This window comes from Thunnus maccoyii, chromosome 11 (genome assembly GCF_910596095.1).
Source record: "Thunnus maccoyii chromosome 11, fThuMac1.1, whole genome shotgun sequence".
Lineage (NCBI taxonomy): Eukaryota > Metazoa > Chordata > Actinopteri > Scombriformes > Scombridae > Thunnus > Thunnus maccoyii.
This window is the reverse complement of record NC_056543.1, coordinates 23,711,927-23,738,052: the sequence shown is the minus strand read 5'-3', so window position 1 is coordinate 23,738,052 and position 26,126 is coordinate 23,711,927. Positions and strand designations below refer to the sequence as shown.

The 26,126-nt window shown below is 42.9% G+C and overlaps 1 protein-coding gene across 4 annotated transcripts in view; it reads right to left on the bottom strand.

Moving 5' to 3' along the window:
* klf12b (Kruppel-like factor 12b) overlaps nucleotides 1-26,126 on the bottom strand; it is a 47,845-nt gene that overhangs the window by 18,210 nt on the left and 3,509 nt on the right. For 3 of the 4 annotated variants that reach the window (XM_042427017.1, XM_042427015.1, XM_042427016.1), the window contains exons 2-4: nucleotides 14,046-14,128; nucleotides 7,130-7,673; nucleotides 3,471-3,606 (exon numbers count right to left, since the gene is read on the bottom strand). In XM_042427017.1, coding sequence (XP_042282951.1) covers nucleotides 3,471-3,606; nucleotides 7,130-7,673; nucleotides 14,046-14,111 — 746 coding nt within the window. In that variant the 5' untranslated portion in view covers nucleotides 14,112-14,128. The remainder of the gene's footprint in view (nucleotides 1-3,470; nucleotides 3,607-7,129; nucleotides 7,674-14,045; nucleotides 14,129-26,126) is intronic. The other variant, XM_042427018.1, reaches the window with a different exon arrangement.

Here is a 26,126-nt window from a genome sequence, read left to right as displayed (position 1 = left end):
AAAGCTGCAGAGAGAAATAGGAAGTACAGCTGAGAACAATTTCAAACAAGAGCTGACCTCTGTTTTAGTTCCTTTGTTTCCCCTTTTTTTCCCCTGTCTTGCGCTGCTCTACGCAAGTACAACAGAAAGACAGAGATACACAGAGAGAGATGGCGTATGTGTGTATGTGTGTCACCTGTAACAGGGGTTTCCCACATTATAAACACCTCGCTGTAAGCATATTTTTCTGACTTCTCATAGGAAACCAGGTCATAATGACAGACCGTTCAACACAGCAACAAGGCTCTTATAACAGACCTAGAAGTAGATTTTTCAAGAAAACAGGAAAGAGTGTCTGTGTGTGTGGTGTGTGTGTGGTGTGTGTGTGTGTGTGTGTGTGTGTGTGTGTGTGTGTGTGTGTGTGTGTGTGTGTGTGTGTGTGTGTGTGCACGCGTGTGTGTGCTGGAAGACTGCCCATTAGGCATTGCTGTACCTGTCCGAGGATACCACTGTACCCCTCACCTCACCCTCCTCTCCTCCCTTCCCTCCACCTGCTCTGCTCCGTGGCCCCCAGGTCCTTGGGGACCAGCCAGACTTCAGCAGAGACAACAAGCCCCTGCCCCCATCATACACACACACACACACACACACACACACACACACACCTTCTATCCTCTCCTCTCTCTCCTTCTCTCTTTCACTCACACTCTCCCACAATAGCCTATCCATTGGTCCCCAGGGAAACGCATGAATATGGAGGAGGATGCCCAAGAAGCACATGACACACACACACTCTCTCTCTTCTCTCTCTATCTCACTCTCTCCTTTCACTCATTTATTTATGTATGGATACCTGGATTGGAAGCTGCAGGCACTCCCATCCTCCGCCCTTACACTTCTCCCCTCTGATGCTCTCCGGATGACTGCTTGTGTAAATGTGGATACTAAATTACATAAAGCAGTTCTTTCTACACTCTCTTCTGTTTAAATGAAAAGAAACACAACAGACTGATATGTTTCAAAGTAGTGCTGTTGTCGGCTTCTGTTCCAGTGCAGATGTCCACAGAGCGCATGTGTTGTGTCAATACAGAATGCACATTCTTCCTCTATGTGGCAAAACCTGCATGTAACTCAAGAAGACTACAGACTGCTTTGTTTTACACAGATAAACATGCAAGTCTGTGTTCCTGTTGACAATGGCTGACCTCCTTCTGGAACCAGCTGTTCTGTCCACTGTGCAGAAACACGTGCATGCATACAGTGCTAACGCATATACACCCAAGGATTAATAGTCACAGACGCGCACACATACTTATTCACACGCATAGTCCCACACACACACACACACAAGGAGTGCAGTTTCCACACAGCACAGTCTGCACTTTGCACACAGAGAAGTGAGTGTGGGCAGGCCCTGGCAGGGCATTGCTAAGCCTGGCTGGTGATTTATCTCCATAGTGAAAGCTTGGGCAGTGAAAGGTTGGGTCCTGCCAACCTCTGTTCTCCTCTGACCACCCGGTGCCCACGTGTGGCACTCAGGGGCACGCCTGTCCCTTTCAATAACCTGCATCGAAACCTGAGTCCTCCAGTGAGTCTATGTGTATGTGTGTCTTCTCTAAAACATGGCAACCTCTGCTTGTACCACTGCACAAGCACACTAGAAACTAGTTTTTACCACAATTTTTTCACACAGTGCCACCACAATAATCCATTTAGTTTCATAACTGTAGATGTTCACACTGCCAGCAGCACACAAACAACCAATACAATGTCTTGCACCCCATATGCTAAGCCATTTGAGGTAAGGCTACCGTTGTGCTCAGCCTTATTAATGTTCCTACATCATTAGCAGGATTCTCACGCAGTCCTGGAATACTTTCCTTACAGTTAGTCTAAATAACAGTCCTATGGGCATTGACTTGAGTCTGGCCAGGCTGCTAGTTATGACTGGTCTTGGTTTATGGGCGGCAGGGGAGGAGGGCAGGGCCAAGCCAAATGTTTCTCTGCATCTGATTTCCTGCTTATGATCAGGATACTGTAAGCTGTCATCCACTGGAGGGGGAAGTCTTTTCACTCATCACAGATGGACTGGCACCACAGGAGTTGTGATGTCTGTAGGCCGAACAGGGCATAAAGTATGTCTGAGGCATATAGATGCACACCCACGCAGAATCATCCAAATGTGGAAACGCAGTTACAAAACCACACAGAAATGCATTACTAGGTCTCAAACTAGTTTTATATGTAAATGATATTGGGGAGGGGAATATTTTAGACATTTGTAATCTGAACTCTGCAGTGGCTGTCAGTTTTGTACATTGTACTTTTTCAATTTGTGTAATCAGTTTATATCTACTTTATAAACTTGCACTTTTAATTTATTATTCCTCCTCGAATAGTCAACTCCTCTTTAAATTTGAAAATTTCTTTAGAATTTATAGACAAAAAACCATGATATGACAAATAGAAAAAGAAGGCACTACCAGCACTGCAGGAGGATGACTTTTAAGATATTAACATACTAGTACAGTGCCCATTCAAAATGTGCCTGTTCAGACTGGGTGATTGCCTCTGGCTGCTACTTCAAAGCATAGAAAAATTAATACTAATACTAATTAATGATGTAAGGTGTGAACATATTTCACACATATGTTATACTCTAATGGTAAATAAATGTTCTTGTCTCATTTTAAGTAGCCTAAAATAAGGGCTGCATTTAAAAATAAAATCATGTGCATCCTAAAATAAAGAGAACTGCTGCTGATGATCTGCTAAACATGCTGCTAACCCTACACTTTCTGTCTAGACATGGGGTAAGAGTGTCCATTCTTCATGAAAAGCTCTTCCTGACATGCTGGAGTCAGTCAGCAGAGCCCTGATGCTCCACCCTGGCCCTGCACAGAGCAGAGCGGCTCACTGATCACTGGTTTATTCAAAGTTTATTAATATTAAACGTATCACGTGTGCAAATTGCTCCAAATTCGACACTGCTCTCCCTTGGGTCCCCAGCCATACACCCGCCAAGTGTGGAGTCGATCGGATGTACAGTTCAAGAGATACATGAAGGACAAACACACAGAGATTCCTTCCTTTAGTAGAGATATTTTACTCAAAAAGAACAATTGCAATTATGTAGGTTAGGAGAGCCAATATTTCATACTTCTTCCATGTTGATTTTTTTGTATGTTGTAGGTGAGTAACATGCTGCTCTTGAACATTTTTTTTTTTGAATGAACAGTAACATTGTAATGTTATGCTTTACAGCTAGTAACGTGATGTAAAGTTAGTTTGAGAAAAACTAACAGTGGAACAAACTAAAATCAACCAACAGAGAGGAGTGTAAGGATCAAGACCGTATTATCCAAACAATCTTTCTGTGACAAGACTGAACAAAAAAAGAGACACATGGAGTTTTTAGGGTCAGTGAAGAAGAAAAAGTCAGTATGGAGATTCAACATTTCCCACACACACGTGCTGATCATAATACTCACTCTTGTACAGCGCGGGCTATAGACAGCGCCGTGGAGCCGGTCTCATTAACACTGTCCAAGGTCACGTTTGGCAGGTCGTCGTCATCACTGTCACTTTTGATCTGCCTTGGCGACAGGCCGTTGGGGTCTGTATGTGCTGTGAGGACGGGATACAGACACAGGAGTCAGACACATGATACTGGAACCGGCGCTGGAAACGTATAAGGCATATCACATTGTGTGTTTTGGAAAGTGTTTCCAATTGTAATGAGGTAATTAGCTGCATATTGTCATTTCATTCATAATTTTTCAGGATAAATTGAAAATAATTTTTCAGAAAAGTTTTTTTTTGTTGTTGTTTTTGGCATCCACATTAAATCTGCAATTATTTAAAGTATGTATGTATATAGCTGTGTGTGTTTGTGTTTGTGTGTGTGTGTGTAGTTGGCCTCAATGCAGGCATTTCCAGTCAGGAGCTGTCAATCAAACTGAATTCTCAACTTGAGGACAGAACAGCCAAGCATGATACTGTGCCCAGTAGTCACATACTCACAGAGAAGCATGAAAATACACACACACGTATGCATGCGCAAATACACACACACACACACACACACAAACACACGCACACACACATTCTTTATCAGCCTCCAACCATTGAGATAAGGGGCTGGGTGTATTGTTGTGTGGGCGTTGTTGTGTGTGTGTGTGTGTATGTGTGTGTGTGTGTCTGTGTGTGTGTGTGTGTGTGTGTGAATACTGAATATGTCCAGGTTAAAAGTATGTGTGCATGCATGAGTGCACTCAGTTCTGTTTCCCCTACATGTGCAACTGACAGAGAATCATATTCATGATAATGATAAAGTATCCCATAAAAGGCCTGTAGACAACATAAGAACTGAAGTTTGTACATTTGCTACTGTATTTGCACAGTAAGAAAAAAAATGCTGAACGTTTGACTGGCCGGTATACTATTAGCCATGACCCCCTGAGCCATTGAGCACAGTGGTCTCTGTCTCTTCCACTGCATGACAAAGTTACATCTATTCCTCAAGTTGTGACAACTTCTCCCCTGGTAAACTCATTGGTTATATTGCCAGAGCCTGCAGCCATTCTGCCCTCTCTGTCTCCATGGACACCGGCTGCGTACATCCTGTATCACTCAAGAGATGAATGTCAAAAAAATTAAGACCTGCTGGAGACTACTTGTCAAAGAAAAGTTGCTGGAAATCTACCATACTGGATTAAAAATTGATTAAGTAATACAGTAATTCAGAAAAAATGTATAATTAAGAATATACACCATGATAGAAACTACATAAAAACTATTCTTGTTTCTGAAGAGTTAATCATCACAAACACTGAATACATTTGAACATATTGTCCAGTGAGTTCTGCAATCTCCGCCTTCTGTATGCCCAGTGCTTTTAAAAGCTATCAGGATTTCACCTCCTCTGCCCACTCAGCTGAGACTGTAGCCATAATGGCACACAATAATGGTATAGAGTAAGGAGCAGGAATGGTGTTATTACTTTAGGGAGGGGGGGCACAGAAATAATGCTGTAACTCTGTTGGAGCTTTTGCTTTTAAAGGTTTCTAACTGTTGTCGTCGACTACATGCAGTGGTCACCAGCCTGCCTACCCTATGGAAAACCTGTAATTAGTTAGAAATGCATCGTGTGTTGGAAAGGGGTATTTTGAGCAAGGGACACAAAGGAGGAGTGGTGGAGAGGTGGGCAGAGCACCGGATTTCTTTCTTTCTCTCCTGTTGTTTCCAGTCAAGCCCTGTTTCCATGGCAACCTCCTGCCGGAGACAGGGAGACAGCAGTGAAAGGAAGGGTACCCGCCCTCTCTTAAAGAGGATGGCCAACCTGTGTGTGTGTGTGTGTGTGTGTGCGTGTGCACGTGGGTGTGTGGATGTGAGTGCAAGTGTTTTTGTATCTACAGTATGTTGAAAGCCTCAGTATGACTGAGACTTGCATCACTGCACATGGTTGTTGGGTTTCTATCAAGTCAAACAAGGTAACTCTTGATCCTCACATTAAACTTCTTATTGGGGGAAAGGGGCTTTCAGGTGACTCCCCTGATGTCAACAACCTATTTGTTTAGCCAAGGTGGTATCAAAATATCTACTCATATGCAAACAGATCATTATTTCTCATTTGAATTTCACTGTAGGACTTTTATTGAAAATGTTCACATTAAGTCACACTAAATGCAATAAATAGCTAAATGTTCTGTTTGTCTACTGGTTGCTATCTTATTAAAAGTGACTGTATCCACCACACCCAACATTCAGAATTCATTCATCCTATCTCCTTTGTGTTTGGTGCCTTCAAAACTGGACAGAGCTCATGCTGGACACGTTGTGTATGTGCGTGCACGTGTTTGTTTAAGTGCCACCCATCTTCAATATCCATCCACACCCTCTTATGCAAGTCTTGTTTTTCCTGTCCTTCCTTCTTTCCTTTCCTCTCCTTGAGAGCAGACATCCAGAGTTTAAAAACGCCCATCTCTGAGGACCACCCCACCCAGCCGGCCAAGTGTCTGTCTGAGCACATGCTCTAATTACACATCTCTGTTTGTTTGCTTGTATGTACGTGCACGGGTGTGAGTTAAAAATCTAAGTGTGTCCATCCTGCAGGGAGTGACAAGAAGCAACCTCTTTTATAACTAACAGTTGCCCTGTGTATGGTTCAGAGTTGGACAGGAACACCTACTGTAGGTTTACTCCCAGTGGTTGGCAGTAAAACCACACCCAGAGAGAAAACCAATAACACAGTTCTAGGCAAGGTCTAATATTCAAAATGCCCCAGATGTTTGCCCCTTGATAGAAGGAAAGGTAACTACTGTGGCCCTGGTAACCTGGAGACCAGAGGCTATTTAAGACAGCTGAGCAAAATGTCTTTCAGTTAAAGATGGAAAAGCCTTTCAACCTGCGAACCTCATCTTCAATCTGAAGGGGAAGCATTGTCGCCTGAGGGGCCGTCTCTAAAAGCATGTACACACACACGAACACACACACACACACTGCCTTCACAGTGTTGTGTCTGCGAGTTCTTTGACTAAAGACAGCACAGGACATCTGTGCAGACAGATATACCACTATAAACAGCTTGTCACTGGGCTATATCAGTTCCACATCACACAGGTATCACAGCCACTTCTTAATTTCCAGCATGGACCATATGTGGCATCAATTGTTTTTGACCCAGAAACTGCCAAAATAGACATGGATAATTCCTGAAAAGGTTCCCAATTAAAGTTTTAGGGTGTTTCATTCTTTTAAGGGCTTTTAATAAACTGCCCTGTGATAGTTGACAACTGAAAATTCAACATATATCTGTTTTATCTTAGTGCATAGATAATTTATTTCTAATTGAAATTTCTCAGTAGGTGGAGCAACTTCCTATTAAAGCTGGAGGCCAGAGCTTCTTGGAAAGCACATCAGACAGCTTATGTTATGAAATGCTATGCTATGTAAAACTAATATTCATTACACAATAGCACAAAGTCTGAATCATAATGCCTCATCATTTCCTTTGCAGTTCTAATAGCACTTAAGCAACTGCACCTTAGAAATTACAGTATTCCAGGAAATGATAAAAAGAAAACAGAAATCTCAATAGAACAGTGTGAGTCACATGAATATGGAGTACATTCCCAGAGCATGGTCTCACCTTTGCCCTGGCTTTTGGCCTCATCCAGCAGAGGTAGCATGAGGGCGTTGTTGAGGCTGGAGGGTGATCGCACGGCAGTGGTGTACATGAGGGGCAGTGACTGTACCACAACTGGGATTCGGTGAACATGGCTGGCCAGCTTCCCTGCTCCCTGCAGGCTCAGAGGGCTGGACGGAGGCGGCGGCACAGAGTGCAGGATGTGCAAATACGGCTGACCTCTCATCCCAGTTCCGGGGGCAACCAGAGGGCCTGGCGTGAGCACCGAGGAGGCTGAGGTGATGACCGATGGAGAAGAGGAGGAAGAGGATGATGACGATAAAGAAGATGGCGAGAAAGCCGATCTCAGGGGAGAAGATGATGAGGTGATGGTGAGGGTGGTGGATGAAGATGAGGGGCGGGCTTTGTTGATTGACAGGTCGACAGGCTCGGTCTGTGTGTGGAAGTGCAGGTCGTGAGCAAGCAGGTCTTCTGGAGGTTCGGGTTTAACTCTGCTGAGGAAGAAGGGGACGCCGTCCATCGCAGAGTAAGGGCGCACTTTAGGTGACTGTGGAAGTAAAAGAAGTGTTTATGTTAGATCCTCCAGTGATTTATTTTTGTCCTTTTATTGCCTTATAAATGCACTTAACCTGCTACACACAACAAGGGAAGAAGAAATAAGTGACACAATTAGTCTAAAGATAATTAATGTATGACTACCATACATTTTCCATCAAATCGTATATCACTACTCATGTCCTGCAATACTGTACGATAGAGATATGTCAAAGGGGAACAGTATAAGCAGTGACATTTATTGAAAAAGGAGCAGTTAATTTCCTCACACTCATTCAAGCATTCCACACCTCCTGTTAAGTCCCCTTGCTTAGCATGATGTCATGCGCAGATGAAATGCAGGAGTAAAGATAGTGTCTCTCACACTCCTTTCATCGTCTACTTTTGCTCTCTCTCTCTCTCTCTTTCTGTCTTTTCTCTTGGCGTGGGTTGCTCTCTCTCTCTCTCTCTCTCTCTCTCTCTCTCTCTCTCTCTCTCTCTTTTCCTCCTGTTTTCCATCACTCCCACAGAAACGCAGCTCTCTTGGCTTCCCTTGTATATCTCCTAAATCTCCTTTGTGACGGTGGAAAAACATCATATGGGCTCAATTTCCTGACGGTCTCTCTCTGTCTCTCAGCGATGGGCCTCCTAAGGCCAACGCTGGTGGCTCAGTATATCCCTCAACGCATCTTTCACTTAACACCAAGCAGACTGTAACACAACCGGTCCATCTGTCTGCACAAGTTTCAGGAACCTGTTTACTTGGAAAAGATAATGGAGAACATACACAGTAGAAAAACAACACTCACCCTGCTACTATTTGTTTCTCCGGACTCCCAAACTTTGGACCGTCTTTGATATCAATACACTACACAATCTTTCACCTAACGTCAAATGAACCATGTTACATGTGGTGTAGCTGATCTAGACTCACTATGTTCAGTGTGGGAGGGGTGCTAGAGTGTGTAGTGCGTAGTGTTGATCCTCACAGTGGGGCTTTTCAGAGGCTGAGTCACAGTTAGTGAGAGAGCACATCCAGGATTTTTACTAATCATATTGGAAAATCTCATTAAAGTTAAAGGAAAAACTTCACTCCGATTGCCACTGTAGCAGATATGAAAAATGTTCTGTACCATGGATTTTCATCCACACTTTTGTTTTTGAGTCTCACATTTCTTTCCCCTTATGTAATGCTGGCTTAGAGTGGATCTGTGGTGAATTACAAATTTTCTCTGAGTGGTGTGTGTGTGTGTGTGTGTGTGTATGTGTGTGGGTGTGTGTGTGTGTGTGTGTGTGGTGTGGTGTGTGTGTGTGTGTGTGTGTGGTGTGTGTGTGTGTATGTGTGTTCTTTTATGTAGTAGTCTGCTATTTTTACTCCAGACTTGTATACTCGTTTTCAGCCTACAGGAAATGTTACGACCCCATGAGTCAAAAAAGTGCTTCTCACTATGATACTCCCCCTCTGTTGGAAAACAAACCCTACCCCATGAAATATGCCCTCTGATGACCTCTGGACCTTGTTGGGGTTCAGCTCAGGGTCAGTGGTGTCCGGTCAAGGTTCACAGCACATTATGATCTGCTTCATAATACCACCCACCAAGCATTATAAGTGTTTGTTTGTTTGTTTGTTTTACTCAGGACTTTATGTATGTAATTATGTTTTTGCGGGGGAAAAAACACATTGTTTAATTAGGGCTTTTTTCATATCATGAGAATATAAACAGCTTTAAGTCTCACAATAGTAAATAAACTTAACCACAGCTTTCATGGAAATTGGATGACATAATAATTTATGTTGTCCTGTGAAGCCTCATTCATGGAAACAGATTATTTTATTTTCTAGTAGTACAATTAGTTCAATAAGAGACACTTCCCTCAAGGAATTGACCATTTATAGCAAATGGTCATATTTGGAAGAAGAGCCTCTGCTCTTTGAGGGAGCTCTCAGAATCCGAGCAGCCATGATACTAGATCTAGTAAAGTCAACAACACCAAAAGCTTCAACACAACAGGAGGAGGTCAGGGTGGTGCTGGGAGCTGTGGCAGCAAAAGGCACTGGCGTGACGGTACCAGAGTAGAGTAATAGATAGAGATGTAAGTTTATGATGGCCGTGCTACTTAGCTATATGAATATGATTGGATTTTACTAGTCAGTTGGTAGCAAAGCAGCTAGTGAATGAACCACTGACAGTGGAGCATGAATGAAGCAGCTGATGCCAATCAGCTGATGCATGCTCTACTTAGTATTGCTCCTCTGAACTAATGCAATGCTACATTATTGAAAAATGCTACTTGCAGGGTCCTTTGTCTACTCATACAGCTGATATGATCTTGGGGTGATTGTTAAGTTATAACTGTAATGGGTGGGGACTTGTATCAACACTATCATGTGACTGACACTGAGACTGCTGTGAAAGAATCTGCTGTGTTCAGTGTTATGCTCACAGGATTCATACGCTAAATAATGCACAGCAACACATAGAGTCACTGTTGACCCTCCTTGTTAGAAGAGCCTAGATTTAACCTAAAGATCACTCCCTTGGGCTATCTGTTCTCTCCTCATCATGCGACTTTGTTCCTGGCTGTGTATCTGCTAGCTAGTGGCTTAAGTTGCTGCTCCAAGCCTTTACCTTGAAAAAATATTTGAAAAGATGTATCACTCAATTGTCAATATATATGTTTGTGATGTCCTATCTGTCCTCTGTGCTTCTCTTGCATCGACTCCTGATGTAACCTTTCATGACAGACCCTCAGGCTCTCATCCAGCTGCTTTTGCTTTTGTGATCACTCTGTGTTTGCATTGTCTGTATAGGATGTGAATGTCCCAGACTGCCTGGAGCTATACTGCCTGAAGGCTTTGAAGCCATTAGACCCATTGAGGCTGATCTCAGTGTTTTAGAAATCTTATCTTTTTCATCTTAGAGTATGGCTCTAACTTTTGCTACTAAAATGTTGCAGTATTACCAGTTTTTCCTACCAACAGATAGTTTCAGTCCTAAACTCTGTGAGCCATATTCAAAGCTGTTGTGGCAAATATAAACACACTTGTGCATGAAACTGAATTCTGCATTAGAGCTTGAGGCTGATATTCGCTCAGTATCAGTGTATATGTCTGTTGGACAATAAGTAACCAGATATTGCAAATTGCTAAAGATTTTGTGTGTATGTACTTACACAACAGGGAAAAAAAAGAAAAAAAAAATCTGTACATAGTTACCAGATTTCAAATATCAATCTGTATCAGCCATACTGTAGCTGTTAGCTGTTAGCTGTTAGCTGTCAAAAACTATATTGATTGGTTACAGTTTTAATCATCGAATGTCTATGATTTATTGAATGTTGGTGTCTTTTGTAACTATAAACTGCTTTCATAAAAGTAATAAACCACACAAGGAATTGTTACATGTGGCGTGTGACTATACTGAGGCTAACAGCTACAGCTAAGACATTGTTAGCTGTGGTGTAATCACTGTAACAAAACACATTACACTTCTTCAAATGGCTTCTTGCTTTTATGAAAGCATTTGATAGCAAAAAAGACACATTCAACAATTCATGTGTTTCATTGCTTAAAGTGAGTCTATGTCACAGATAGTGATGATTACAGAATAATAACACACATAAAGTCCCAAGATTTTCCTGTCTGTTTGTCACACAGATGTTATTATATGGTTCCCTGACTGAGACGTAGTCAAATACAAAACATCATACATGTCTTCTAGTCATGCAGTCTTAACTTTGGAATAAAATGATCACTAAAATGTTTATCTGTGACTTAGAGTAAGGCTAGCACAAGAAGATTCCTATGTCACTGAACTGACCCAATGACGTTAGCATCAGTTCAACAGCTTTATCGAGCACGCTGACATTAGCCATTAGTCATACGGAACAGGGCTGTCATGTTTATTTGAAATTTGAACTACTTGAGAAAAAATGTTATGCTCGATTGATAATGATCTTTTCAAATTCAATATTCATTGTGAATAAACGCAACAGACTAATGCACTGACCCATTGCATGTCCTGTTGCCCTATCAGTAAACTGGTTTATTGTTGCTCTTTTCACTAACGGAAAATGGAGAAAACTAGCAAGCTGTGCTGAACATTTAATCAGGACACCAAACCATTTCAGAAGTAATGCGACGACGCATTGGATTGGACACCCTAAATAGAAAAATCGTGGATAAAGGCAGGCTGTTTGCTGGCTTTGTAAAAGGCAACTGCCTTACTGCAACGTTAGCTTGTCAATCAAGCAGCGCTAACTGCGAATGATCAGAACAATGCCAATTCTACAATGTAGTTTTGTTTGTATAATGTAGTTTTTGCTTGAATTAGATTTTTTGAAGAAGTAACAGCACTAAAACCCGACCAAGACTGTTTGAAGGTATGTGATTTTATTTATTTATTTATTTATTTTTACTAATAAACTCTTCATTTGCACAAAAAATAATTTGCCATCTCTTTATTTAAGTGCAAGGCTCACTTTCATTATAACCTTTCTGTTTGTTGAAGGAGAGAGGATTTAGCCACTTACTAACAACCTGTTAAAATTGGCCAATTCACTATGGCTCCTGTATAAAAGGGGGGAAAGGTCAAAACAAGAGTGTGTAGTGTTACACAAAAGTGAAAAACAGAAACTAGTTTGCATTATGTGCTTAGGTTCTCAGACAAATCAACCAGCACAAATGGAAAATTTAAGCCACCCCCACTCTCATTTTGACAACACACGTATGCGCTCAAACCTACACACACATATAAAGATATGCTCGACCCGCCTGCCTGCCTCTGTCCTCATGCCATTGTCTTTATTAGGGGATACTGGTTAGCGGGGCAGATTTTCCAGCCCCTTGCGGGTGAATTGTCTAACGAGGCAGACCATTTCCAGCAAGCCCTTGGCTCCCCGCCACCCAAATGAAGACCACATTTCTGCTGCAGCCTAAACTGTCTGTCTGCGTCTGCCGTCTAAAGGGAAGCTCAGTCAGTTAGGGCAAGATTGGATCTCAGTGCACTTCAAAGGCCGTGTGGGCTGCAGCACTTGCATCCTGTCTGTGACTGACATCACTACACGTATGGAGAATGACTTCAAACCCCAGATATTAGGTAGCAGCGCAGCAGCACAGCTCTCAAAACCCTTGAGCCACAGATGAGAGCAAGACACCCAGAAAGTAACCACCTGCTCTCCTCTGTTGAGCCCTTAGATGTGGAGAGACAGATTCAATTCTTATCAACGCAAAGCCAAACAATTCTCTACAAGACCTGTATTACCTGATGGGTTATGAGCAACTAGTATTCTTCTCATCTATCATGTGCTAATACTCTCTGGTCCATCTCAACAGAAGCTACTTTGCTGATCTACTACAAGATGCTCTTTGTGATGTATCAGGGCCCAAGAAATTATTGATACGTTATGAATTGAAATCAATGATAACTGAACAATAATTCATCATGATTACAAATATTAAGTGGCCTGCACCCACTGCACACACACAGCTGTGGCAGCAACACAAAGCCCCTGTAACCTAGCAACAGCTTCTCCATAACAAGACCACTTTATTTCTAGGTATGTTGGACCAGAGAGCACTGATACTGTATGAGGACCATTAAAACTCAGCGTGAGATACCTCCATTATGCCTAACATGGTCAATACACACAGTTTAATTGAACATTAATCTCAAAAATTAGCTTTTTGAGCAAAACTAATTCAGCAAAGACAAAATATTGCTGGTGCAAACTTAACAAATGCTTACAAAGCTTCTATAGTGACATTTAACTCTGATCTGAGATAAATTGATATTGAGTGATAGAAACACCACAGAGGAAACAACAGAGAGAAGAGGCATGCACGAGATACAGTAGAGGAAGAGATTGAGCTGTGATAGTGTTTGCAGAGGAAGAGTATGGTGTGGTGTGTTGTGTTTGCCTGTGTGTATGTGCGCATGTGTGCAAGAGAGAGATTATTCATGTGTGTTTGTGAGGAAGAAGGGCAAGGGAGGATGAGGGGAAATTGAGAGACGTAAAGAAGCAGGAACAGAACGAGATAGATAAGATTTAGAGTTTCCCATGTGACCCTCCTCCCCGGGAGCAGTGACTACATCTGCGCAATCACCCCCAGCCAGTATGGACTCTGCTGGCCTCAGTCACCTCCCCGAAACCCCCCAATGCATTCCTGCTCCAGCTGTGGCTCTCCTCCTCCCCTTGGTTGCTCTCCCCTTCCTGCTCACTACCATGCTCTCCGACCACTCCTCTTAGCCCCCACACTCACTGTCTCACTCACTTGCTTAGGCCTGGGAGTGATTATCTGCCCATTGCTGGGAGGAGGAAAGAAGGAAAGGAAAGGAAAGCAGGAAAAAAAGGGGAATTGTCTGGAAAACAACTGTTCTCTTACCCCTTGTTCCGATTCCAGGGGCTCAGCTTTGACTCGGACTGCAGGCATTCCGTCAAGCATTAACATCCTGTTTCTTAGGCTGCCTGTGAAGGGACACAGAGGAGGTGTAAGACGGGTGTTTCAGCATGACTAAGCAGGTCCCACACTCACTTGTTGGATATCTACAATGTTGTGCTTGCACCCACTGAGAAATAAACACATATTAAATAGACACAAACTCATGTTTCAAAACCATCAGAAGCTGACAGACAAAAGATGCACACAAACTGTGTAAACTCAGTCAGTGCACAGCATGACTACCTCTTCAACATAATAAAGATTTTCAGTAGCCTGGTGGGCTGCTGAAGGGCTAATAACACTTCATAATACTGAATAAAATCCTCTTTAGATTTCAATGGAATACAAATACTGGCTTTGATATACAGTTACTCAACAGCAATGGCAACACCACAATCTGACAATGTTTCCTCTTTGACCATTGATATAATAATAAAATAAATTATTGTGCAGTGTTAATGTACAGTAAACAAGCATGTCATCAGCTGGCTTTTCCACCTTGCAGATACACAATATATGACACTTACACACATGCAAACACACACAAAAACGCAGAGCACATCTTAACATTCATCCTCCCCTCTGCTGCCTCTGTGCGCTGTGCCTTTGTACAGTGGGCAGTAATGCCCTGCTCCTCAGCCCCGTGCTATGGCTTTAAGAGGGATACTCAGATGGAGCCAATGGCAACAATGCATGTTCCGTATCCCTCAGCTGGGGCCGACCTGAAGTAACCCTCCCTCTTATTATTTTAGCAGCAGTACATGGAAGAATGCAAGCAAGGCAAATAGACTCTAAACATCTCTATTACTCTCCACTGCTGGCACCAGCAGCAGGACGTGCGGCCCTATCCTGCAGTCAGCAGCACCGCGGCCGTTGTGACCACTCTTGTGGAGAAAAAAAGAGCTCAGCCAATCATGAATGACATATATTCTTTCTCTGTAACTGATTGCCTGACATTCTAACTACACTTCAGATCTCACACACGTGGCCTAAATCCAATAATCAAAATTTTTTACTCACCGGAAAATCCATTCAAGTTATATATCAAAAAAATATTCTTCATAAAGATTTCATTTAAAATTGCTACAGAATAACCATTTAATGCCACATATTGTTCCACCACCTCTTAGATTCTCAAGCAAAAGGCTAATCCTGTCGGTGTTTGTGTGTGTGATGGAGGTAGAGAAAGAGGGAGGATTTACTCCCACAATCTGCAACCCCCCAGATCTCGCCTCTCAGGTCTAAGTCCCTCAGGTACCCTGGCTGTGCTGCTATTGTATTGTTGTCCAGGATGTCCTTCGGCTTCAGGTCTTGGTAGGCCCAGATAGCGTTGCATAGCAACGGTTGGGCGGGTGGAGTTGCAGCCTCAGTCCAGCCTCGAGCCATGTGTTGAGGAGAAGAAGAGAGAGGAGTGCACTAAGAGAGGTGGTTTGTTTTCCTCAGGTTGACCATCATTCTGGTAGGTGCTGCTTCTCCTCCTCAGAGAAGAAAAATATATATTTTCCAGAAGGAGAACTTTCAGATAAAATCTTGATTTTCTCATGGGGGTAAAATCCACTTCTCCTTTTTTGAAGACAAGCCTCAAAAAAGTTTACCTCATCCAAACTTTTTCATCCTCTATGTGTATTTTGCGCACTCCTATTACTGGGGGAAAAAAATCAAAATAACTTGAATTGTGCACAGCATGGCACAGTGAGAATTGTGCATTTCTGGAAAGCATTTCACATTGGGAAACAGCCTTTCCCAATGTGTCTACAGTCCAGTTAATCCAGTGGTTTGTGAGCACCTTCATAATGAACTGGCTTGCAGCAGGCTATTCATAGGAAATCAATGGCCAGTGCATACCTCTGCTTGTGACTGTAATGACCAAAGAGCTAACAGCAGTGAGCAAGACCTAACACAGAGTAATGAGCTAACAGAGAGGTGCTGTGTATTGAGGAGGTCAACACACTTTCACCAAAGTCAACTGCTTTCCCTTCCATAAAAGGAATTTGTGCCACTTGAGGATCAGAAAACAAAAACAATAACAATATGAGCAGAGTTGAGTTTGAAATGAGGAGAATTTGTTCAAGGTAATAAACCAATATGTATCCAGTGCTCTCCATCACTAAATAGGGTCTGCTGGTGGCAGGCTCAGGCAACCTGCAGTGTGCTGTCCATCAGCAGTGTGAGGCTCTGTGTGTGGGAGATGGAGAGAGGGGGGGTGGGGGGGTTAGAGGGAAACAGGGTAGATTAAGATCACCTTTCCATTTGCTGCACTCTGAAATGAAATAGCCATCCCAGGTGTGTGGGGGAGTTGGATGGAGAGAGGAGGGCAGCAGAGTGTTAAGGCATCTCATTTCTCTGTCCTACCCACCCTCCAGTCCCCACCAAAATCTCTCAGAAAAAAAAGGTAGAGGGAGCAGGTGAGGATTGAGGCCAGTTCTAGCAGCTAAAATGCATAAAATATACATATTTCTGTCTGCTGCTCTCTACACTTTTCTGTTAGGACTTATTTGTGCGTTGGTTAATGCATGTCCGAGTATGAACTGAATCTCCCACCACATATCTGTATCTATGACCTCAGGTCCACTATCACCCAGTTCCCTGATGGCTATCAGCGCTGTGCTGACAGAAGCAATATCAACTAGCTGGAGTGGAAGAATAAAGCCCAGCCAAGCCAACCCTGAACAGACTAGCTGGATCAATTAGAGGTGACAAACCTCTTGAGAAAACCTCTGATCTTCTGAGACCGCATGTACCAGTGACATCATCCACTCATACCACACACATGCACGTCCACACAGAGCCAAAATATTTCAAAAGGAAAATGTGTGAAAAAAAAAATCTAACAAGACTCAGTTTGCAATATTCTTGTTGTGCCCTTTAGCTTTCCTGTGCTACCAGTATACAGACACTCTGGATGATATAAATGTCGAATTCTCCGTTCATTGTTTAGTAATGAGGTTTAAACAGGAAGTACTTTGATTGGAAGAAAAGCTCAAAGGTGTGTGTTGGTTGAGTGGGTGGTGTACATCACTGTGAATCCATGTTCTCTCAGCACATGCAAGTGTGAAGACAGATCCTGCTTAATACTGTCTCCGGGTGTTCGCTTTCAAAGCAATGAAACATTGTTTCTTTAGGTGAAAGTTAAGCTTGAATAAACTCATGAAACCAAATTTAATATCTGGCCGTGTGTGTACTATCTCTGCTTTACCTCTGATCTCTCTCTCTCTCACTCGTATGCATTTACTTGCACGCATGCTCACACACATAGGAACACCACACACCCTGAAACAGACTGTAACAGACGGGCCCCGCCAAAGCTTTGTTCCCATGTCGAGCGCCCAGAGCAACTGGGTGCATCTGTGTCACAGAGGCTGGACCTGCTGCCACGGGCTGGGATAGAAGAGAGATGGAAAAGGTTGAGGGGGAAAGGAAGCAGGGAGTGAATTATGGGAGATACATGAGGAAGGATTAAGGAAGGTGATAGCAAGAGGAGTGAGTGTGGGGAGGGGGCGTGCAAGGGGGGTTTGTTGAAGAGCACAGAGTTCCTGGCAGGAACAGTGGTTAGGGAAGCAACCGAGGGGAGTTGAAGAGGTTGAGGAGGGGGGGAAGGGTGTTCAGTGGGGAGGAGAGGCGGGAGTCAGAGAAGCGAGAGAGGGTAGAGAGGGGATATGGACCGGAGCCAAGGCCCGGTCGAGCGCAAAGCACACGGTGCAAGAATGCCAACAGACCCCCCTCCCACCCGGTCCTCTACCGAAGAGAGGAGAGAAAGAAAAAAGGAATGCAAGAGAGGGAAAAAAGCAAGTAAAAACATTGTGTATCCTAAACAAATGATTAACTAGTGCTATTAGTGCAAATGCATAAAAAAACAGAGCTGTAGGTGACGTGAAATGAGTATTTCCTGTGTTTTGCCTGTATTGTGCGCCGCTGGACTCTTTGCTGTGGCTCACTTCCCTCTTCTGTGCCCCTAGACACCCCAATGTGACACATTGGCCTGATAACCAGCCTACAACTGCTAGCCCACCAGCACACTCCTCCACTTCCTCTCTTTTCAGTCGCTCAGCGCAGCAACTTTTAGAAAAGAAGTCAAAGCTGAGTACATTCACAACACACTCATTAGACAGGTACATTTTCTAGAAAAAGATAATTGGCAGCGTGACACTTTTGCAGTTTAGTTAGAGTTGACTGTGGTAAATAAAGGTTTATTTAAAAAAAAAACATATTCAAAGCAATTCAGCCACAGCTGAATCACAGCTGATTTTCAGTCTCAACTTCAGTCTGCTTCATATTAAGCTGTGCGTGTTCATGACCTCATCCTGTTGCCCTTATTCTGGTCTTGAGAGCCCATTCGTTCCCTGCAGAGTTATTGCTTAAGGAGTGACTGCGCCCAGGCAAATAATGGCACTTGGTGTGGTCAGAGGTTCCACAGACATAAACCTTCATAGAGGTGAGTGCAGCAACAGTTTTCCACCATAGAAGTACTAACATGGAGTTACTCTTTAGGAGGTGTAAGTGAAAACCCCTTACAGAATGTTTTTTTTTTCCTTTATTCAGACAAAGAACTTAAAGTGGACTCTAAAAGTCCCTAGTGTCTAAATCTTTTAGAGATGAACTCCAGCAAGGTTGTTTTGCATTTCTGTAAAGTTGTGGGCTCACAAGAGACAGACTTTTAAAAAGAATGGCCAAATTTAAAGCAGCAGAGGCTGAGCTATTCAGACTTTTACTCCTTAGTATGGCTAAAACTCAAAACACCATGGATCCTATGTCAACAACCTTAACCCAAAACTACTAATACTAATACAACTAATACTATTTTTTAGTTAAACTCTTAATGCCCGGAATACGCAAATGTCTTTCAAAGTGTCGTCCCCTGTATGTAACGCAGACTTTAAGTTATAAATTTGTCTCCAACCTCTGATAATATTTATTTTGTCAGACTTAACAAAGCCTCATACAGAGTCACAGAAGACACAATACAACTGTTTTTTCAGACTGAGTAGGACTAACCATGATGAGTAAATTGACCTTTAGGTAAAGAGCCTGTGGAGTTCCCCTTTAATGGCTTTCTAGCACGTACCAGGTAAACAATGAAGTGTCAATGCTGGTTATACGTGTGTGTTTGTCTATGTGAGCAAGGTAGCATGTGTCCTTTCCCTAAGACTTCACTCCTGGATGTACTGAGATGGACATAGTCGTTTTTTCGAATCATTCCTGGCACTCTGTGAATGGTCTCAGAATTTCCATTTCATAAGCCGTATTTTCCTTGGCAGGAGCAGCAAGCGAAGTCTTTTGGATGCTTCTGGGACATTTTTGAACAGGGCTCAAGAGAGCAGAGTGCTGCTACCTCCCTGCTCATAGAAGCGTGGACTTCTCTAACCCCCGATAAGCACAATGGCATCAAACCACTGTTTATGTGCACCACCCTTTGAAAAAAAATGAGGAAAAAAAGTTCCCTTTAGGGTTAAAAACCCCTTAGAGATGCACTCAACTGATGCACTTTACCTCAAAACATCCTGCCCTTTTCCTCTGGGAATAAATCAGTTCCACAGAGGGAAAACACAGCTCTCTTCATGAACACAACTATTATTAGCTAGAATACACTTCTCATGTGTTGGATGTTTTCATCTCTGGGACATACAACTCAACTTGGGGAGCTTATCAGATCCCATCAATTTAAACTGAATGTCATCCTCTATCTGTCTGATTCTATTTGGGCTTCACTTTCTGTTGAATTTGATGTGGTGTACATGAATGACTGAGCTCCCTCTTGCACTCAGATATGTAGCCTGCAATTCGAAAAAAGGATTCTTGACGTCACAAGACTCAACGACAAGATAAACACATAATAAAGGATCATTTTATTTAAAAAGCCAGCAACAAAAAAACGGTACTGACGCTCACACTGACTCATCACTTAATAGATAGGCCATGACCAGTCTTAAAGCTTGTTGTGAGGGCGGATATTATCAACAAAATCCTCATCAAAAAATGCCATGCACAGGGAAAAACTAAGCATTTATAAAAACCAAAGGCACAGAGGAGAATAACATGAGACAAGCATGGACACTAAAACCATTTGCTCAGGCTGAATGGGGATGGTAAAGGGTGACTATTGATTTGATTGATTTGTACATCAGAATACAAATCAAGCTTCATGGAGCTGAAACCCAGCATCAAGAAAACCTAAAGAAAAACATGGTCATGAGCCAGTTTAGAAAAACAGACACCCTGTGGAACTATTTTCCATTGACTGCTGACTATTATTTTTAAAGTTTTAAATTAAATACTTTATAATAGTGGACAGTTGGCTATTTATTTACTCAAACAAGTTCATTTGGTGCAATTCAGAACGGGTGTCGTGTAACGTTAAAGGTTCATGGGATCTGATACAGTATCTGCACGTGGAAATGGGCTCAGCAACATTGTGGTCTGCCAGTTTTTTTTCCCCTACACAATGACCTCATTATGTAAGTTCCTGTACACATACAACACAAAAATGTGCCTTAATATACATTCTAATATAAATTGCCACAATAGCTGGAGCAATGACTGAAGAGTCAGATACTGTAGGTAAGACAGTGTGTGTGAGAGAGAGCAGTGAACTCGTGTTCTTAGTGCCTGAGCCATTGGAGCTCAGCACCTGGGAGGAAACCAGCTCCATTTATAGAGAGTTGATACCCATGTAAATACACAGACAGCACACACACACACACACACACACACACACACACACACACACAACGCACAAGCAAGGCCCACGGAAGTTCCCATATTCTGGTGGACTGCCCTTGGGTCCTTGCTATTTCTGCCAGGGGCAGGGGGATCCTGTGTCAGTAATCCTGTCGGGATGAGGGGGATGAGGTCGCCAGATGCAGCTCAAGTCCACTGCCTTCTCCGGCACACACACTTATACACACACACATGAAAATAATGTGTAGGAACACTTTGCTGAGTGGACACTACGTACAGCAGAACTGCAACTGTGTCAGTATGTTTACACAAGAAAACAAATGTACAGTTTCTAATAAAAGATGCTCAAACAGCAGGCAGAAACACACCAACAACAATGAGAAAATCTCACATATAGGCACTCGCATACATTTAAAAAGTCCACCCAAACACATTCATTTAAATCAATAAAATGATGTGAGAACATGAGAAGTGAGTTAAATATAATGCCTGCAATGATACTTAAATGAGATATGTCTCTGGCATCTCTTCAAATGTTGAATGTAATGATAAGAACTCAGCGCGTCTTTGTTAAATATTACCTTTTAAAAAGACAGAAGGCAAATCTTTTGTAAATTTGATCATTTTTCTGTGACTTTTTGTCTGTGCGAAAGCTCCCCTCCTCCGCCAATACCACCTCCGTCCCTTTTCAGGTCTTGTGAAACTGTGAGAAATGAAGAGGCTATTTATTTTGAGAGGTAACACTCAAAGCGAAAAGAAAAGTCGGTCGCTGTTTGGTTTGTCTGTGTCTCTGTCTGTGTGTCAAATGCACTTCTCATAAAGCTGACTTCCTGAGCCCCTGCTCTGTTCTACAATCTGGCAACCACACACACATACACACAAACACAAACCTAGTGACCTCTGCCTGCACCCACAATGAACTATATCTATCTAACAGACACACATTCGCACAGAAACACAAACACACAACTCTGTCTCTCAATAGCTCCTCAAAGAAGAATATCGATGCCCATTCAACACAAGGAGCCACCCACACACACCTACAGCATGCACACAAAACGCAAAAATGCACACACACACACACACACACTCCTCCTGCTCCAGAGAGAGGTAAACACAAGAGTCTGACATCCTCTTGCATCATGTGCCTCAAATGCAGCAGAGAAACAGCTAAACAAGCTGTGACCGTGACAGCTCTAAAGTGAGGTGGCATTACTCAAGTGAGCTTCGACTTAGAAGTCAAAGCAATTTGTGACACCATTTTCGACAGTTTATTTCCAATTGAAGATTATTTTGATGTAATCGTGAGAAAGGCTAAAATATTCTACTGGACTGAGTTCAGCGCTCAAGAAGCCCCCAAAAAAGACGGCACCAAATGGCCCCTAATACAGTAGGAGGTCTTCTTGTTTCAACATAATCGGGTGACCTCTCTTGAACACCCTTCACACACTCGTTCACTCACCTCAGTAAATGCAGTAGGGTCAGTGGCTGTGCATCTAAAATAGCCTATGACACAAAAACCTCACTTGTACCATAGAGGAGGAGGGGGGGGGAGGAGGAGCCGAGCAGACCGGGACACATGTGTGGAGTAATTGGCACAACTTCTCAGGAAGATACTGCAATATTCTTTGCGTGTTTATTGTCATGTTTAAATGCTGTATGGCTTTACTATACGTGCATGAGAGAAAGAGATAGAGAGGAAGAGGTTAGCACCAGTACGTGTGCAAGAGAGAGGGAGATAGAAAGAGGTTAGAACCAGTGGATCAATAAAGACTGCACTCAGTGACTCTGCTCCCATCTCTTATTTACTCTCAGTGCACAGGTCCTAGGTTGACCACACTGCAGTACCTTATAATCACCTAAAGCTGACAGAGGTGCATCATGGGCACAGTCCCATACAGAATTTACAGTAAATAAAATACTGTAAATCTAATTAATATTTCCATATGAATGCTATTACAGCCACAGCGGAAGGAAAACAGAAGATTATCAAATGTTGTAAATATTACCATTAAACCCCATGAAAACACATTTCTAAGGTATGACCAAGTGAATCATGGTAAGTCATTGCTCATCTCATGCAAAGGTTAGGTTATACTGTAGCTGCTTTTTACGTACTAAAGCGGAGGGTCAGAGTGAAAGCCTGCTCTGATCTCCTGCCCTAACAGGGTGGTGGGATTCATTAGATTAGCATCCTCACAATAACCTGCATCCTTCCCACCACCACCAACCACCCACATATTCTCTCTATCTTCCTCTCTTCCCCTATAGGGATGACAGTAGACTCCTGCCCTAATGGGGCTCTTCTTTGAGTAGGCTACTGCCTTTAATCCCCCCAGGCTCTGATAGTGCATATACTGTATGCCTGAATGTGTGTGTGTGTGTGTGAGTGATCTCCCTTCCCCCAACATATGCACTGTGTACATATTCACAATAGCTTGTCTACTGTATGCATCACAGCACATGTGCACTCACATGCACTCAAAGATCGACCTAGATGTTTTACAATAACTGTAGAATGCAGGAATGCACGGGCACCAATACACTGACTCATCTACAATATTCACTGTCAACAACTCTCGCAGAAAAAAATATCAGCTCAAACACTTGTTTATTTTTTCTCTTCTCTCCTTCTGCCCTTTTTTTTCCCCAATTCTTGTGATACAAACAGAGTCATGCATGCACACAAGCGCACATGCATTTCATTAAGTGTTTGATATGTTGCAAAGCCTCTTGATGCAGCATCACAAAGTGCCTATCCTATGTAACCTCACTTTGTGCTGACACAACGCAAATCCACCTCAACACACAGCACATGGAAACAGACAATAACGGACCAACCAAAACATTCCAGCTCACTGACACTCATTACATCAAATGTGCACACAGTTATTTTCGCTCACCGAGTTTTTCCCCTTGGTTTGACCCATTCCAGCTCTCCAACACCACTCAATAAAAGCCAGCAGCTGTGTTTACCTCTATTACTCATCTACTCACACCATCACTTGGATTATTTTTCCTCTCTTTTCGAGCCGATGCTGTGCCATGCTGATACCTGGTTGAAGCAGCTACTCCAGAAGAGTTATGGTCCATAGCGTGAACCTAACGTTCGGTTGTGTCAAAGCCAAAGAGCTTGTGGAATGCCACAGGCCCCTAAATGGATTCCACATGTTGTTTACATAATTTCCTCCTCTAACAGTTGACCTACGGTAAAACTGGAAACAAAGTTCACAGTGATCCGTGCAGCATCCTCACGCGGGCTCGAGCAGGTCTGCTGAAACAATCTGCTCCGAGGCTAGAGAGATACAGATCCCGAAAGATTCTATGAAGGGAACTTCTTCTATAAAACCAGCTCAAAAAAGTGGTTTAAAAACACAAACATTTTAATGTAGTTCCATTATCTTTCCTTGGCTTCCTTCCTTTTCTCCTTTCTTCTGTTAACAAACCATATTTGACTAAAGTAAAATAGGTTGAAAGGGGAAACGTCGCCACTGATAGACAGGCCTTACATTGACATACCTTTGCATCCTAGCCATGGAAACATGTGGAAGCAACCTTAAATCAGAGTCTGGGGGCAAGCTCTCCTAAATGACTCATTTCCAGTAAGCACTGAGTGTGCGACTCTAGAGATGGCGTCATTACTAGAACAAAAAAAAAACATAAAAACTTCAGGTCAGGCAACACATCTTAAAACCTCCCTCTCTTGAGTCTGTCCAAAAATTTACTCAGTGGCTTTAACAATAACAGGCTCCTTATGGGTGTTCAAAAGAGCAATGCAATAAAAATTCAAAATTCAAAACCAGAGATACTCACATTGATGTTTGACAAGCTGTAATCACCCATGTTAGATTGTAGTTCTTTCTGTTTGAGTTGAGTGTTTAGACTATCAAAACTCAGTCATTGGCTGTTGCACAACACTTTCCGTGCTCTCTCTCTCTCTCTCTCTCTCTCTCTCTCTCTCTCTCTCTCTCTCTTTCTCTCTCTCTCGCTCTCTCTCTCTCTCCCTCAGTCACAAAAACTCACATGCTCTAGCACTCCATGTACACCCTTTACTCAATTTTGGTAAACAAACGTGGGCTGGACACTGGGGGTCAAAGGTTGAATCCACAAGAGAAAACGCAAAGGGAGAGAACATTTTGTCATCTCCTGACATGATGAAATAACAGCACGGGGAGTTCAGTCCACAGCCATCACCTCGAAATATTTATCTTATTTCACGCACAGGAGGCCTAACAACCTAATTACCAGTGCATGTCTAACTGTTCAAAATGAAACAACAGGAAAATAACTACAGATGTTTTGGATGTTAAACCATCTCAGTCCATGACCTTTTTCTCGATTCAGTTTGCCACATCTGTGACTACATCTATCAATATACAAAGTCAACTATTTGAGTACAGTCTGTTTCACACATTGTATGCCCTTGACATGATAGTCTATTGTAAGAGTCTGTGGGTAGGTGGGTGTAGCTCTGTGTGTGTTTCAGAGTCTTTGCATATGGCAGAGTCCTGTGGCTGAATGTCCGGGTTTGACAGCTCTGGAGATGGAACGCCACCTCTGTGACCAGAGCCCACGGGATATCCCACAATGCACGTCTCTAATCTGCCTCACTCCCCTTTGGACTTGGCTTCCACTCGGTGGGGCCAAATGAATCCAGCCAGTGCCATGCGCTGCAGTCTATCTGCAATCGATGACGATACACTCCATAACACCCACCCGGATCAATGATACAGCAGTCGGTCAATATGCCAGCAGTTAACCCAGCTGATTAGGGGTAATACAGGGAATTTCACATCTCCCTGAATAAGCTGGTGAGTCTACATGTTGGTAGAACGCACATACTAGAGCACTGCACTGCTTAACTGAAAGATTCAATCTGTCAACACGCACCCAATTTATGTGTTGTGATCTGTGGCAGACAGATGATGCCTTCAGTGGGGGAATCCTGCCGGGCAATTAAATGTGCACGGCACAGCGGTGTTGACGGACAGATAGAGTCTATCCGTTGGTGATTGGCTTTTTAATTGAGTCCCCCCCACCTGCACTGATCACTATCATAAGCTCTTGGACCATGTCAGGGGTGGGGGGTTGAGCCATGGAAGGAATCTGAGTGACAGCAGAGGCTCGATGCGGTTGTGGAGGGATTATAAGTAGGGATGTAGCTACCACATCGTGATTTTTGATCTAATACATTTTATTTGCGAAGTGTCCGTTTATTAATGTAAAGCAGCAACAAGCAGGGGGATAGACAGTAAACTCAGCATCTCAAGCTGAAGCCAGCAGTTGAGAAGCAGAAATCACTTGAGGAGAGCACAACAGCTGATGATTTGTTTTGTTTTGTTTCGACTA